At 39.1% G+C, this 16,029-nt stretch overlaps 1 protein-coding gene across 2 annotated transcripts in view; it reads left to right on the forward strand.

Annotated features, from left to right (window-relative positions):
* DNAH6 (dynein axonemal heavy chain 6) overlaps positions 1-16,029 on the forward strand; it is a 188,789-nt gene that overhangs the window by 54,208 nt on the left and 118,552 nt on the right. For both annotated transcript variants that reach the window (XM_074285606.1, XM_074285605.1), the window contains 4 exons: positions 1,174-1,335; positions 5,648-5,785; positions 7,690-7,857; positions 15,004-15,152. In XM_074285606.1, the coding sequence (XP_074141707.1) occupies positions 1,174-1,335; positions 5,648-5,785; positions 7,690-7,857; positions 15,004-15,152 (617 nt within the window). The remainder of the gene's footprint in view (positions 1-1,173; positions 1,336-5,647; positions 5,786-7,689; positions 7,858-15,003; positions 15,153-16,029) is intronic.

Here is a 16,029-nt window from a genome sequence, read left to right on the forward strand (position 1 = left end):
TGCTGAAGATACAAAGATAGGTCAAAAACAGTTCCCTCTCTGGAGGAACACAGACTACATTGGGGGAGAAAACAGGCAAATAACTATGTGTGAACAAGATTGATTGATTGATGATGATCATGATCATAGCAGCAGCTGGTTTTTATATAGTTGTTTCTATATCCCAGGCACTGTTCTAAGGTTTTACAAATATTGTCTCACAAAATCCTCACAACAATCTTGAGAAGTAGGTGCTGTTATCCCCATTTTACAGTTGAAGAAATTGAGGCAAACAGCCTTGAGTGATTTTCCCACGGTCGTACAGGGGCACTTAACATTAAAGTGTCTGAGGCTGGAGTTCAATTCAGGTCCTCCTAACTCCAGGTCCAGTTCTATTCACTGCACCAGCTCTCTGGGGGATAAACGGGAAAGCCTTATAGAAAGACAGTATAGCATTAAGGAGTATCAGAAAAGTCCTTACACAAACTGGGATTTTAACCAAGGCTTAAAGGGAACCATAGAAAGCAGGTGGTAGAGCTTAAAAAAAAAGATTTTCACATATGGGAAATCAGGGAACTGTACTGAGTTGGGAGGGAAAGAGGAAGGGAGAGAGGGAGGGAGGAAAGGGAGAGAGAGAGAGAGGGAAGGAGGGAAGGAGGAAGGAAGGAGGGAAGGAGGAAGGAAGGAGGGAAGGAGGAAGGAAGGAGGGAAGGAGGAAGGAAGGAGGGAAGAAAGGGAAGGAAGGAAGGAAGAAAGGGAAGGAAGGAAGGAAGGAAGGAAGGAAGGAAGGAAGGAAGGGAGAAAAGAGAGGGAAAAGAGGGAGGAAGAAAGGAAAAGGAGGGAAGGGAAGGAAGAAGGGAAGGAGGAAGGCAGAGAGAAAGGGGAGGGAAAAGAGGGAAGCAAAAAGGGAGGGAGGAAGGGAAGAAAAGGAGAGAGGAAAAAGAAAATTATAAAACTGACCAAATGCCTTTTTGCCCACTATTGATCTTCTTTCACTTATCCTGTCCATGGCTGGTTTACCCAAAGTTGTTGGCTTGTCTTCACCATTAGACTGAGCTTCTTTTTTTTTTTTTTTTTTTTTTTACTTAATAATTTTTTATTATATTAGACTGAGCTTCTTGAGAATGGAGTCTATGTTTTGCCTTTCTTGGGATCAGGGCTTAACAAATGCTTATGGTCACTGCCTTTCCTCAGGATCGCTGCTACCTCTGTCTGATGGGAGCCTTGCAGCTTGACCTGGGGGGAGCCCCAGCTGGACCTGCAGGCACAGGGAAGACAGAGACCACAAAAGATCTCGCCAAAGCGCTCGCTATTCAATGTGTGGTGTTTAACTGTTCGGATGGTTTGGACTATAAGGTAGAGCATCCCCATGGAAGGTGGGGGGCTTGGGGGGCTTGTTCTTGTTGAGTGATTCTGGAAGACTTGAGCCACACACCCTGACGGATGATGCTGGGTGGGCTGAGCTAAAGGGGACTGGGGGCAGTTGGAATAAAGTCCAGCCACTCCTAATGGCAACCTAGGTCCAGCTTCCCCTCCCCAGGGATGGCCAAGTTCCTGTCATAGGGGACTTCTAGGAGGATGAATTTTCTTTCTACAAAAGCTCTCTCTAATCTTAAACATCACCTTAGGAAACAACGACCCTATAGCATTCAACTATGGTCATAAAAAAGAGACGAAGGTGATAAGAACAAGATGTGACTCAGCATCGTGTGACCTCAGATGCCATATTGCTCTCGGAGCTCACTTGCTGCACTTTCATAGTTCCTAGAAAAGACTTAACATTTGGGGTGTAAATAAATGAAGGGCAAGTAAATGTCCTGAAGACATTGCTGTTTATCTTTAAAGGTCTATGACTGCCTAGAAAGTGAGCAAAAGTGCTCCCAATGAAACAGTGGAGGAGCTGACCACTCATGATCCCTTTTCCCCTGAGAAATTTTTAGTATACAAAATAGGAATACAAATCAAATATTTACTGATAATAAATCATCATTTCATGACTCCATATGGGGGGTCCTTTGCCTATATTCACTCTCTAAAGCTTTCCTGTAAAGGGCTGAAACTCTGAGTAGGGGCACTTGGACAACTGAGCACTTAAGGCTAATTATTTATTAGCCAATAGACTATTAGAATATGCTTGGAAAATGGCCTTTCTCACTATTCTGTGCTGGCTCAGTTGTTTGGTGTATACAGAGAATTGTGTATACTAGGACAAGCCAAAGAGACTTTGGTGGTAGAGAAAGAGAGGAGAGATTATGCAGATACTGTGTCCATCCAATTCACTTCTATCCCCTAAAGACCAAGAATAAAGACCAAGGACTTTTGCTTATCCTGACTCTGGCTGATTCTAAGGTATCCAGGGTGCTAACTCGGTCTTCACACTTTCCCATTGATCTCTTCTTTGTTTGGAAATTATTCAGTGTTCTACTGTCTTTGCCTAATTTGGTGGGGATTTTTTTAAATCAGGAAAGATGTGCTTACTTTCCCAGCAGTAACTTCTTCCTCTTGGTTCAGTTCAATTTAATCCAACAAATACTGATTAAGTAGCTACTGTGTGCCAAGAACTTAGATAGAAAGAAAGAAGGGAGTAGTCTCTACTCTCAGGGAGCTTTTATTCAACTAGAGAGAAAGCCAAGTAAATACAAAACGAAGACAACAAAAGGGAGGTAGGGTCAGGAGGCTTGGAAAGGAGCTTTCTTAGGAGGTAGCAGCTGAAGTGACTCTTGAAGGGATTCAAAGAACAAAAGTGAAAAGAGGACATCACAGGCAGAGAAGCGCAAGATTAGAAAGCTCCCTACAGAGAATGGCAAGTAGGTCAGTTTGCCTGCACCGGTCCATTTGTCACTCGGCAAGCACTAATTAAGCATTTTCTATGTTCTAGACACTGTGCTAAGTGCTGGGGAATATAAGGAAGGGCAGAACCAGTTCTTACCAGCAGGGAGGTCAAGGTCTAACAAGAAGGAATACATAGAAGTAGAGTGTGAAAGAGGGACTAATGAATCAGCTGTGAGCCTGGTTGTCAGAGCCACACAGAAGAGTTTGAATTTTATACCAGAGGCAGTAGGGAGCCACTGAAACTTCTCGAGCTTGGAAGCAACAGCCTGTATTTTAGGACTATCAATTTAATCAATTAGGATTATCAAACCGTGGGGAGCATCAGAGATTGGAAGTCTTCAGGTGGGGACACTTAATAGGGAGCCTATTGAAAAATTAGGAACACACAGAGCCAGGTTGAGCCTATCCCCTGGAAGCAATCCAATGTAATCCAATGAATATTAAGTGGCTATGATGTCCCAGGTACTGTGCTATGCCCTCAACAAGCTTACAGTCTAAAAGGGTCAACTTATACGGAGGTTCTCAAACTACGGCCCGCGGGCCACATGCGGCCCACCGGGTTATGACAAATGGGCTGAGGGCCGGAGTGTGAGCTTTTATTTTTACTATAGTCCGGCCTTCCAACAATCTGAGGGACAGTAAGCTGGCCCCCTATTTAAAAAGTTTGAGGACCCCTGGACAACATACAAAAGGAGAAAAGGATGGGGGAAGGATAGGGATAGGATACCAGGGAGTATCTGACATGGGGACAACATTAGCCACGACCAGGTGAATGGACAGTCAGAAATCATTTTGCCTTGTTTTAAAACTTCAGCAAAGGTTGTATGCTGGGAAATATTCAGCAATAACAGCTTGAATTTGAAGTGAGGATAAGATCTTGTGGTGGGGGGATAGCAAGTGATTTTTAAAAAATTCATCTTAAATTCGTTATGTCCAAAATCATTATCTTCTTCTGAAGTAAACTGTCCTTTCTTCCTATTGCTATTTAGTCATTTCAGTCATGTCTGATTCTTCATGACCCCATTTGGGGTTTTATTGGCAAAGATTTTGGAGTAGTTTGCCATTTCCTTTTCTAGTTTATTTGACAGATGAAGAAACAGAGGCAAACAGACTTCCCCAAGGTCACACAGCTAGCAGGTATCTGAAGCCAGATTTTGAATTCATGAAGAGTTTTCCTGACTTCAGATCTGGAATTCTATCCTCTGAGTCACCTATCTACCACTCTAATTCTATCTTCTCTGTTTCCATCAAGTGTACTATCAGTCACTCACGTTTACCACCTGGGAATTACATCGGTTTCTGTGCTTTCCACTCCTGACCTGCCATAGCTAATCAACTGTGGAGTCTTGTCCATTCTACTTCCATAGTATTTCTCACATTTCTCCCTTTCTCTCCACTAAGACAATAACCCCCTAACAGAAGCCCTCATCACAGCTCACCAGATTTTTTTAGTAGTCTCTTAATTTTTTAGCCTATGCTTGTTAGCTTTGCAATTCTGAGATTTTCCAAATTGGTCAAAGCATGTTCGTTTTCCAACATAATCAACCAACCAATCAATCAGCAAGTATTAAGTACCTACTATGTGCTAGACACTCTGCTAAACACTGGGCATACAAAGGTCAATAATTCTGTTTAACTCTATAAAATTCCTAAGGACACTATTCTTTGATTAGTAAATATTTTTAAAGTCTTAGTTGTCTTAAAAGCATCCATTCTAGAGAGCTACAATTATAGAACCTTACCGTCGGAGGAGATGTTTGGGTCATCTTCAGGTCCTTCTGTAACAGTTCAGATGAGTGGTCCTCCTGTGCCCAACGTGACCTCTCTGATTCTGTGTTGTTTCAGTCCAGATTTCATAGGCAGTGCTCAAGGTAGGTGATTTGACCAATTTTTGGTGGCTCATTTGCTCTCATCCTAAGGCTTCCATCCCAGTTTACCTAGGCTGTTCTCTTTCTTACTGCTGATACAATTTTGCCCCTTCTGGTGCTGAAAGCAAGAGAATGGAAAGGGAACAAAGGAACAAGGGAACAAAGCTGCGGATGAAAGATGCCTTCTCCAAATCTAGCCTTTACACAGATTGTCTGAAGCCACTCTAATCAGCTGTCCAATCAAGCCTGAACTTGTCAATAAGAACCAACCTGATCTCTGTAGTTAGGTGGAGCATAGAACGGATCACCCAACTTGGAGGCCAGCAAAACCCCAGGCTATAGCCAAGAAAATTTTTGTTGAAAGGAATTGGGAAAAAATTGGGAGCTTAGAAATTAGATTATAATTATTGTTTTTTAAGAGATGGCTATCCCATATGTAGTTCTCTTCAACAATGAGATGATTCAAACCAATTCCAATTGTTCAATGATGAAGAGCACCATCTACACCCAGAGAGAGGACTGAGGGAACTGAGTGTGGATCCCAACATAACATTTTCACTCTCTCTGTTGTGGTTTGCTTGCATTTTGTTTTCTTTCTCCGTTTTCTACCTTCTTGATCGGATTTTTCTTGTGCAGCAAGATAACAGTATAAATATGTATACATATATTGGATTTTAATATATTTAACATGTTTTGGCTACCTGCCCCCTAGGGGAGGGGATGGGGGAAAGAGGGGAAAATTTGGAACAGAAGGTTTTGCAAGGGTCAATATTGAAAAATTACCCATGCATATGTTTTGTAAATAAAGAGCTTTAATTATATAAAGAAAAAGAAAAAAAAATACCTATCTCATTCCAAGATCCCAATTATTTCTTACCTGGGGCCTTGTTATTAGATTAATTCAAATTAAAATTATGCCAAATTTGGCATGGACCACCCTTGGTGAAGTGGTGTTCTCTCCATTCTAGATGATGGGAAGATTCTTCAGTGGTTTGGCTCAATCAGGAGCCTGGTGCTGTTTTGATGAATTTAACCGGATCGACATAGAGGTTCTGTCTGTAATTGCTCAGCAGCTCATTACAATCAGAAATGCCAAAGCTGCAAAGGTAAGGTGCTGAGAGGCTGCCAAGGCGGGGACACACACCGCAGGGACTGTGTTTTTAGTTTATGGTAAAGCAGCAAGGAAGGCCATTTTTTTTTCAGTTAGCACCAGTCTTATTTACTTGGTTAGTCTTCCAGCCCAGAGACATTTTAGCCATGGAGTTGGGGCTGCTTATTCCAAGCAACTGAAATCCCTCCAACCACTAGCTTCTTCCACTCTCCAGGCATCTTTGAAAAAGATCTCCCACCTAATAACTCCAAACCCCAAACATCAAGACAAAGAAAAAAGGGGAAAAGTTCAGTTATTATAATTATTATGATTAATAGCTATTAAAAAAAATCAGGTGCTAGGGCAGCTAGTTAGTGTAATGGATAGAGTACCAGCCCTGAAGTCAGGAGACCTGAGTTCAAATTTGACCTCAGACAGTTAACACTTCCTGGCTATGTGACTCTGGGCAAGTCACTTAACCCTAATTGCCTCAGCAAAAAAAAAAAAATTTTATATATATATATATATATATATATATATATATATATATATATGTATATATATATATATATATATATATATATATATATATATATATATATATGTTTATATTCCTTGGCCATCTGAAAAGGACAAATAGTCTTCCTTTTTTCCTTTTTTTTTCTTTTCTATCTATTTATCTATCTTTCTTTTCTTTTTCTTTTCTTTTTTTTTTTTTTTTTTGCTGACACAGTTGTGTTTAAGTGACTTGCACAGAATCACATAGCTAGGAAGGAAGTATTAAGTTCAGTTAGCTGTACTCTTAAATGCATTTTTCTTATTGATTCAGGAAGTCAGATTTTTATCAGCTCCATTTGCCACAGATTATTTCTTGATGTTTCTCTTAATTTTTGAATTAATGGATTTTTTTGAGAGGAAATATATTATTCTTGCTATTTGTTTGGCTTTATATGTTTTCTCAAAATGTAAATGATTTGAATGTCATGGCTCTATTTGAGAGTATAGTCCTCATTTTGAAAATTAGCAAAGGCAGTAAAAGAAAGAAAAGTTCATCATAAAATTATTTTTTAAAAAGAAAGAAAAGTTACATCATATATCCTGTGACTGACACAAATTGCTTTCCTTCTTCTAGCTTAGTTTCTCAGTTTCCACTGAGAGCTAGTGCAAAATCAAAACTTCTGCCTTCTAAGTAAGCTCCATCTCAGATTCTGTGAGCCCAATTCCATTTTTAAAAATGTTACTCCATTTAGAGACAGGTAGATAGTGTAATAAATACAACACAGGTGATGAAATCAGGAGGACCTGAATTCAAATTCATCTTCAGACACTTAATACTTATTAGCTGTGTGATCCAGAGCAAGTCAATTGTCTTGCAAAAAATAAATGTCACTCTATTTAAAGGGGCAGATCAATTTTACTTTAGTGGGCCCCATCCTAAAAAAAAGATAAGAAAAGGAGAGAGAGAGACATAGAGACAGACAAAGAACCATTTCCACAAATCTAGACATAAGAATTTTCTTCAAAACCTGTCTTTCTAGCTACAGTTGCACAGCCAAAGTAAAAGGCATGTTACTGTGCTCTGTCTTCATATAGTTAAGATATCCTTTCATGAATATTGTTTATTACTTATATTCAAATAGAGAATGAACTTGGGATGGATATTCTAAGAACAGATCTTCCATTTCACATTTCTGAAAATCAAGGCACAGAGGTTAAACTGATTAGCCTATCAGACTGTTGTTTAGTACTAGAATCAGAACTAGAAGCCTGTTGACTTCTGACCCAAAATGTCCTTCCATGTACTGCTAGTGAGGGACTAGTATCAAGGAAAGCAGGTGGGGAAGCTTCCTAACATCTGAAAGAGACTTTCTAAAGTCTGAAGCAAAAATATTAATGGGGTTCTCCATTTCTTTTTAACAGCTTTCTCGATTTATGTTTGAGGGACGTGAAATAAAGTTGGTTATGACCTGTGTGGCATTTATCACCATGAATCCTGGCTATGCTGGACGGACTGAATTACCAGATAATTTGAAAGCTCTGTTTAGACCGATCGCTATGATGGTTCCAAATTATGCCTTGATTGCAGAGGTAAAGTTCACACTAGTATCAATTTAATTTTGAGCACAAAGCACTGAAGTAAAAATTTTGAGCATGTCTTTTTATTCATCACATTGGCTGTTTGTTCCTTTCTGGGCAAAATGTTTCCACTTTGGTGAAGGTTTATATATTAGTGGGTGTTAATTAAGAGTAAATGTAGAAGACTTTACTCAAGCTTTCCAACCACTTCATCAGCATTTGTCAGTTCCTTCAAAGATATTTCTGGGATATTTTGAAACACTGGGTTTGCTCTTCCCTATGGAAGTTATGAGAGAGAGGAAAAAAAAGAGAGAGATAGAGACAGAGAGAAGGTGGAAAAATGGAGACAGAGAAAGCTAAAGAGACAGGCAGAGAGAACAAGAACTAGAAAGACACAGAGACAGAGACAGAAAAGATAGGTAGATGGAGACAGAACAAGAAAGAGAAAGAGAGACACACAGAAGGTAGGGAGATGAGACATACAGAGAGAAAGAACAAAAACAAAGACAGAGAGAAGGTGGGGAGATGGAGACAGAGAGAGCTAAAGAGACAGACAGACAGAGAACAAGAACTAGAAAGAGACAGAGAAAAGGTAGGGAGATGTTAGGATTACAAGGTGATAACTCAGGTTGTCTAAACAATTCTCTGGTTCAGAATTCCGATCCATGTCCATAAGTCCACTGTCCATTAGTTCATGTTCCATGAATCCAATAATTCCTGCAAGTTTTTAAAGTTCTTTAACAGTCTTTCAGTGTCAGATGTTTCTTAGATTTTCTCCTTTGTTTTGAGGTTTTTCTCTTTTTCTGTCTCTCTCTGATGGACAAGGTGAATAAGACTCATTGGCACCCATCTGATTCCTTCTCCATCTGAAGAAATACAAGCAAACCCTCTCCCCCAAGCAGTTAACCTATCTGGTCCCTTCCATTCATCACTTTCTGGGTCTCTCCACATCACCTGGCGATTATCTAAAGACAGTGGAGCTGCTCGCACTGGACACTGACCTTCTGGTGGGTTATAAAACCTGTCTGCCGGAGCCAGTGCATCTTTGTCAAAAATTAGAAAATTAATGATATAGAGAACTAAATTTAGAAGTTCTCTGGGGTTACCTGAGGACTCCCTCTTTCTTTTGTTTTTGGAGGAGCATCTTGATGTCTCTGTTTCTTCTCTCTACTATTGCCTGACCTTGCGGATTAAAAGGTACGCCAGTGGTGTGTAAAATATTATATTGCGCACAAAAGTGCGCAAAATGTTTAGAACTATATTCAGGTCCATTATCTGTTTTTATTGCTTGTGGCACATCCATAATTGCAAATGCTTGGATAAGGAATTCAGTGACCACTCAGGCTGTCTCTTTTGCTGTTGGCACACTGAATCCTGAAAAGGTATCTACTACCACATGGATATAAGACAGACGACCAAAAGATTTATAGTGGGTCACATCCATTTGCCAGATTTCATTGGGTCTCAAACCACGAGGATTCTTCCCTGGAGGAAGTATAGGAGCGTGGGAAGGAAGACAAGCTGTACAGCTTTTTACTATGCTCCTAGCTTCTTCTCTTGTGATTCCAAATTGTAAACGTAAAGCTCGAGCAGCCTGATGATATTTAGAATGAGATTCTTGTGCTTCCTGAAATAAAGGAGTACTGGCTAACATAGTTAAAAAGCTATCTGCCTTTGAATTTCCATCAAAAATAGGATTTGGAAGTCCACTATGTGAGTGGACATGCAAGATATAAATCTTGCCTGGATGCTTTCTCACTTGCTCTCGAAGTTCCTTAAAGAGCTGATAAATATTAGAGGCTGCAAATTTTATTTGAGCTGTGGCAATTCTTTGTACTATACCTACTGAATAGGCTGAATCAGTAATTATATTTACATCTCCTGGGTAATAAGTAAAAGCTAACATGATAGCAAATAATTCATTTTGCTGAGTGGACTGAAAAGGAGTTCTGACTACTCTCTTTATGGTTAAATCATGAGAGCATACAGCACAAATATTTTCTTTGGAGGCATCTGTAAAAGATTGTTGGTTCTTTAAGAGGAACCTCAGAAACCTTTTCTTCAAAAATCCATCGCCAATTATGTAGTAGCCAGGTTATCTTTAATGGAGATCCATGAGCAAAATTTGGAGCTGTGGCCAATAAAATTTGCCATGGTCTCAGAGCATACATTAATTTGTGTGTTAGTAGAGAATGTGTATATTTTATCAGGACTTATTCCAGATAATTTTGTTACTCTCTTAATAGCCTTTAATAAAATCCTAGCCACAAGCACTGGGTAACGTGTAAGGCTTTGTTCTGGTTGTGCTGGGAGGTTCACCCACTCAATCACTCTGTCTCCTTGATGAAGGACTGCTGTGGGTGCCTCTTTTGTAGCAAAAACTGATATTTCCAAGGGTTTTTGAGTGAATCTTTCAACCACATTGGATAAAGCCAGTTCAACTTCTCTCAAAGCCTTTTGTGCTTCTTTTGTAAGCTGGCGTGGTGAATTTAAAGCACTGTCTCTCCTTAAAATGTCATATAGAGTTTGTAGTTGATTGGTAGTTAAGCCTAACACTGGATACATCCATTGGATATTTCCTATCAATTTTTGGAAATCATTTAAGGTGTCCAACTTCTCTGTTCTTAAAGAAAGCTTTTGTACTGTGAGTGTCTTAGGATATACTTCATATTCTAAATATTGAAAAGGAGCATGTCTTTGAATTTTTTTCTGTAGCTATATGCAGTTTGTAGTACTTTAGTGTTTCCATGCTCTTTTGTAGACATGCTTCTAACATTTGTTCCTCAGGTGCACATCCCAAAATATCATCCATATAATGTAACAATATTACCTTTGGAAATGCTTTTCTTACTGGAGCAAGAGTAGCAGCAACATACATTTGGCACATAGTAGGGCTGTTTTTCATTCCCTCTGGCAAAACTGTCCATTCATATCTTTTATAAGGCTCAGACAAATTAACACTAGGCACTGAAAAAGCAAATCTTTTCATATCCTCCTTATCTAGAGGGATAGAATAGAAACAATCCTTAATGTCTATAACCCACAGAGACCATTCTCTTGGCAACTGAGTAGGAGATGGAAGTCCAGGCTGAAGAGTTCCCATAGTTTCCATCTGTTCATTTACTCTTCCTCCATTTTCCAGATTTCTTTTTCACCACAAATACTGGGGGAATCCCAAGGACTTAGAGAAGGGCGCAAGCGTCCTTGGTCAAGTTGTTCTTGCACTATGTCTAATAAGGCCTGAATTTTATTGTTATCTAAGGGCCACTGTTCTATCCACACTGGTGAATCAGTCTTCCACTGAATAGGAACTGGTGAAAGTGCAGGTAGGCCTTCAGCAGCAGCCCTGCCTAAAAAGCCGAAGTGCTTATTTGTAATCCTATCTGCTGTAAAATGTCTCTTCCCCACAGATTGATGGGGATTTTTTTCAACCACAAAAGGAGTAAAAACTCCTGTTCCACCTTCAAATATCCATTTCAAAGGCCTAGCACTAACTTCTGCTGCTATTGATCCTCCTACCCCAGACATGTAGGTGTCTGCCTCAATCTTTGGCCAATGACTGGGCCAATTGGCACTTCTAATAACTGTACGATCTGCACCCGTGTCTACCAATCCTTCAAATGGTGTTCCATTTATATATAAATAGTAAGCATAGGTTGGTCAGCTGTCACAGCTGCTGTCCAATATATTCCTGGATTTTGTTCATTGGAGTCAGAATCTGGGCGACTGTCACCAGATTGCTGGGGTACGTAACAATGAACCTGATGCTACTACTTCTCCTGGTTGATAAATCATACGTTGTCTACCTGTGTTAGTGACGGGGATATTAGCTACACGTTCTCCAGTTTCCCACATCAGTGTATGGATGGACACTGTTTTGTAAGCATTCTCAGAAGGAGAAATGGTCAAGTCTACTGTGCCTGGAGGCAAAGGATCCATAGGCTCAACAGGAATAGATTTCACTTCTCCAGGGAATATCTCAGTAGTCTCTACTTCGTACAACTCTATTTTTCCTAATTTCAATCCCTTTCTTCCATCAACAAGACCCTCTGGACCCTCAGAGATAGAACAAGAGAAAGAGAGACACACAGAGAAGGTGGGGAGATGGAGACAGAGAAGAGAGAGCTAAAGAGAGACATACAGAGACAGAGAGACAGAACAAGAACTAGAAAGAGACAGAAGGCAAGGAGATGGAGACAGAGACAGACAGAGCTAGGGACAGAGACAGAGAGATAGACACAAAGAGAGGGAAGTGGGGGATGGCAGGTGAAGCTAGGGAAAGAAATGAAAATATAAAAATAGTTGCTATGTTTAGATATGTTTAAATGTGGGCTGGAGTAGAACTAGATGTGTTTTCATCTGTATAAAGAATTCCAAAGAGAAGAAATTCACTTACTCAATGGAAGTCATCCCCTCTCTGCCACTTAGAGTTTTAGACACATATCTGGAGTCCTGAAAGTTTGCCCCAGTGTCACATGGCCAGCACGTGTCAGAAACAGGGCTGCCATCCATGCTTGCCCACCTCCAAGGTGGGGCTCTCACTGCCTTCTCCCTCCCATGCAAAGATGTTCACTCACCATCAAGAGGGAGAGTCATTAGAATATAGGAGGATCTAGACAGTTCTATAGTGCACAAAGCATCTTCCTGAGTTAGACACTCAGTCTTAGACACTACTGGCTGTGTGACCCTGGGCAAGTAACTTAACTCTGCTTGCTTCAGTTTCCTCATCTGTAAAAAATGAGTTGGAGAAAGAAATAGCAAACCATTCCAGTTATCTTTGCCAAGAAAACCCTAATTGGAGTTACAAAGAGTTAATAAAAGTGAACATTGACAAAACAACATATATTCAGTCATGTTTGGGCTTGCATTGCCAACTATAAAATCAGATTAAACTGAATTTTTCTTTTTTTATTATTTTATATTAGCTTATGTATTATGTACATGTACTTCTTTATAATATTATATAGATGTTTGTGTATGCATGTATGTACATGTATATTTGTGTGTGCATATATATATATATATTCCTGTATGATATATTCCATTATTGACAACATATCTAAATTCCACAAGTCTACATAGATTGCTTTTCAATGTTTCCTACACTTTGTCAGTGTTTTCACACCCAAAGTAGTTTTGAGGAAAACACAAATTCTTTCTTATGCTTAGATTTGATTATCCTTTGCAATAGAATTTTTTAAAAGTTGCCAGTAGGTAGGACAGCCTGCAAGGCCTACAGTTGGAACCCGAGTTCAAATCCCACTTCAGACATTTTTGTGTGATCTTAAGCAGTCAATAACAGCTCTGCCTCAGTTTCCTCAACTGTAAAATGGGTATAATAGAGAGCACCTACCTCCCAGGGTCATTATGAGTCTCAAAGAATTTATAAAGCACCTATCATGTATCTGACACATAGCAAACACAGTACAAATGCTTTCTATTATTATTATTAGTGGGATTAAGAACTTTAGTAAGTCTTTTGCCCAGATTTGTATATGTGCATTTATGAAAAGCATTGTGGTATAGTGGCTAGGCAGCTGGTTTCAGAGCCAGGAATAATTGACTTCAAATTTTGCTTCTGATGCATAATTGTTTAGGGGACCTTGAAAAAGTCCTATAACCTCTCTGTGTATTGGGCATTGTTCTGACAGAATACATTAGAGAGAAGGTGGCGATCTCCTCTGGTGGAGCCACTTTCCTAAATTGTTGAAATCACATTTCTCTATCTCTGTCTCTCTCTGTTCCTCTGTCTCTCTTTCCCCCCCATCCTTTCTATTTTTTCCTTCTATCTCTATAACTCACTTTCTCCCCCTTCTTTCTTTGTTCCTCTACACACATGTGTGTAGATGTCAATTTAGACACATATATGCATGTGCATGTGTAATGTGAATATATATATATATATATATATATATATATATATATATATACAGACGTATATTTTTATACATTTCCCTCCTAATAAAATGCACACTCTTTGAGTATAAGAATGGTTTTATTTTTTTATTTTTTATTAATTTTATAATTATAAAATTTTTTTACAGTACATATGCATGAGTAATTTTTTATAACATTATCCCTTGTATTCATTTTTCCAAAATTTCCCCTCCCTCCCTTAGATGACAGGCAATCCCATACATTTTACATGTGTTACAGTATAACCTAGATACAACATGTATGTAAATCCAATTTTCTTGTTGCACGTTAAGTATTGGATTCCGAAGGTATAAGTAACCTGGGTAGATAGACAATAGTGCTAACAATTTACATTCGCTTCCCAGTGTTCCTTCTCTGGGTGTAGTTATTTCTGTCCATCATTGATCAGCTGGAAGTGAGTTGGATCTTCTCTATGTTGAAGATTTCCACTTCCATCAGAATATATCTTCATACAGTATCATTGTTGAAGTGTATAGTGATCTCCTGGTTCTGCTCATTTCACTCAGCATCAGTTGATGTAAGTCTCTCCAGGCCTCTCTGTATTCCTCCTGCTGGTCATTTCTTACAGAGAAATAATATTCCATAACCTTCATATACCATAATTTAGGAATGGTTTTATTTTTCAACTCTGAATTCACAGATCTCAGTTCAAGTTTCCTCCTTGCCACAGGCTGAATATGTAATTCTGGAAAAATCGCTGTTCTAGGTAACTCTCTAAGACTCTTAAGTGATGAGAAAATGGAGTTTGGGAGTTCCTTCATCTAAGAATTCCCTTTACCAAAGAAGCCCCTATTCCTTGTCCCTATTATGTCATTCATCAAGGAGGGAGCTCAAAGTCAGCATTTCTGCTACTTCTCTAATGAGTGACTTAGGCTAGGACAGTAAACCTTTTTGTACATTTACTTTTCTTACTTAGAGGCATTTGAGGTTAAGTGACTTGCCTAGGGTCACACACCTAGGAAGTGTTAAGTGTCTGAGGCTGAATTTAAATTCAGGTCCTCTTAACTCCAGAGTTGATGCCTTGTCCATCTGGGCCTCCTAGCTGCTCCTTTCCATTTACTTTTTAATGATGTAAGAGCTCACAGATATATTATGGACTTTATTGAGTATTTCATTAAGATTCTTATTTAAAAAAATATGAAAGTACTATGCTAATTAGAATAGAAGCATATTATAGTAGAAATTCCAGAGTGGTTTTTTTTTTTTTTTTTTTAATTCTAGGTGATTTTATATTCAGAAGGATTTGAATCCAGCAAAATCCTTGCAAGGAAAATGACTCAAATGTATAAACTTTGCAGCGAACAGCTCTCTCAGCAAGATCACTATGACTTTGGGATGAGAGCAGTGAAATCTGTCTTGGTCATGGCTGGGTAAGAAGGCCTCAAGTGGCCCAATATGGTTAAGTGTGCCATCATACTCTAATGCTGTCACAAAATGGGCAATATCCCCCCATTGTACACCTCTGTTTGTATGCTCAACACACTGGGCTAATCATTCTGCATTCTCTCATCTTCACCAATGATCCCCACTTGCCCTACCCTGTCTTCTGAAGTACATTAAATACCTGAACTTCAAGTACACAATAAAATGACCATGAGAGAGAATTTTAGGGCCTCAATAATAGACAGTTGGGGTAAGTTAATACATAGAATGAATATCGGCAGCACAATAGTAAACCACGTGCTATTGTGATCGTTCAGTAATTTTGGTCATATCTGACTCTCTTTGACACCAGTTAGGATTTTCTTGACAAAGATATTGTAGTAGTTTGCCTTTCTCTTCCCCAGCTCATTTTAGAGATGGACACTTGTCCAGATGTCATATAGCTAGTAAGTGTCTTAGGTAATTTTTGAACTTCCACTCCTTTTTGGTTCAAAGCCATTTTGACCAAGTCAACATGCCTTTATTAAGCACTTACCAAGTGACAGCCACTGGGCTAAGTGCAAGAAATTCAGAGAAATGCAAAAGGCAGTTCATGCTGTCCCATGAGAGAGATGACATGCAGACAACTACATATGTGCAGATGATATTTACAGAACACATTGGAGATACCTTCAGGAGGAAGACGCCAACTTTAAGGGGGAATCAGGAAAGATACAACTTCTGAAGGCATTCTTTACTTATTCTTTTTAATTCTATCTGTTCCCCCAAGGCAAATGTATCTACCTTCCCTTAAGAGCCAATACACAATAATAATTATATTGCATATTATAATATTATATAGAATTATATTTTATATAAATATAT

Source organism: Sminthopsis crassicaudata, chromosome 2 (assembly GCF_048593235.1).
Source record: "Sminthopsis crassicaudata isolate SCR6 chromosome 2, ASM4859323v1, whole genome shotgun sequence".
Taxonomy (NCBI): Eukaryota; Metazoa; Chordata; class Mammalia; order Dasyuromorphia; family Dasyuridae; genus Sminthopsis; species Sminthopsis crassicaudata.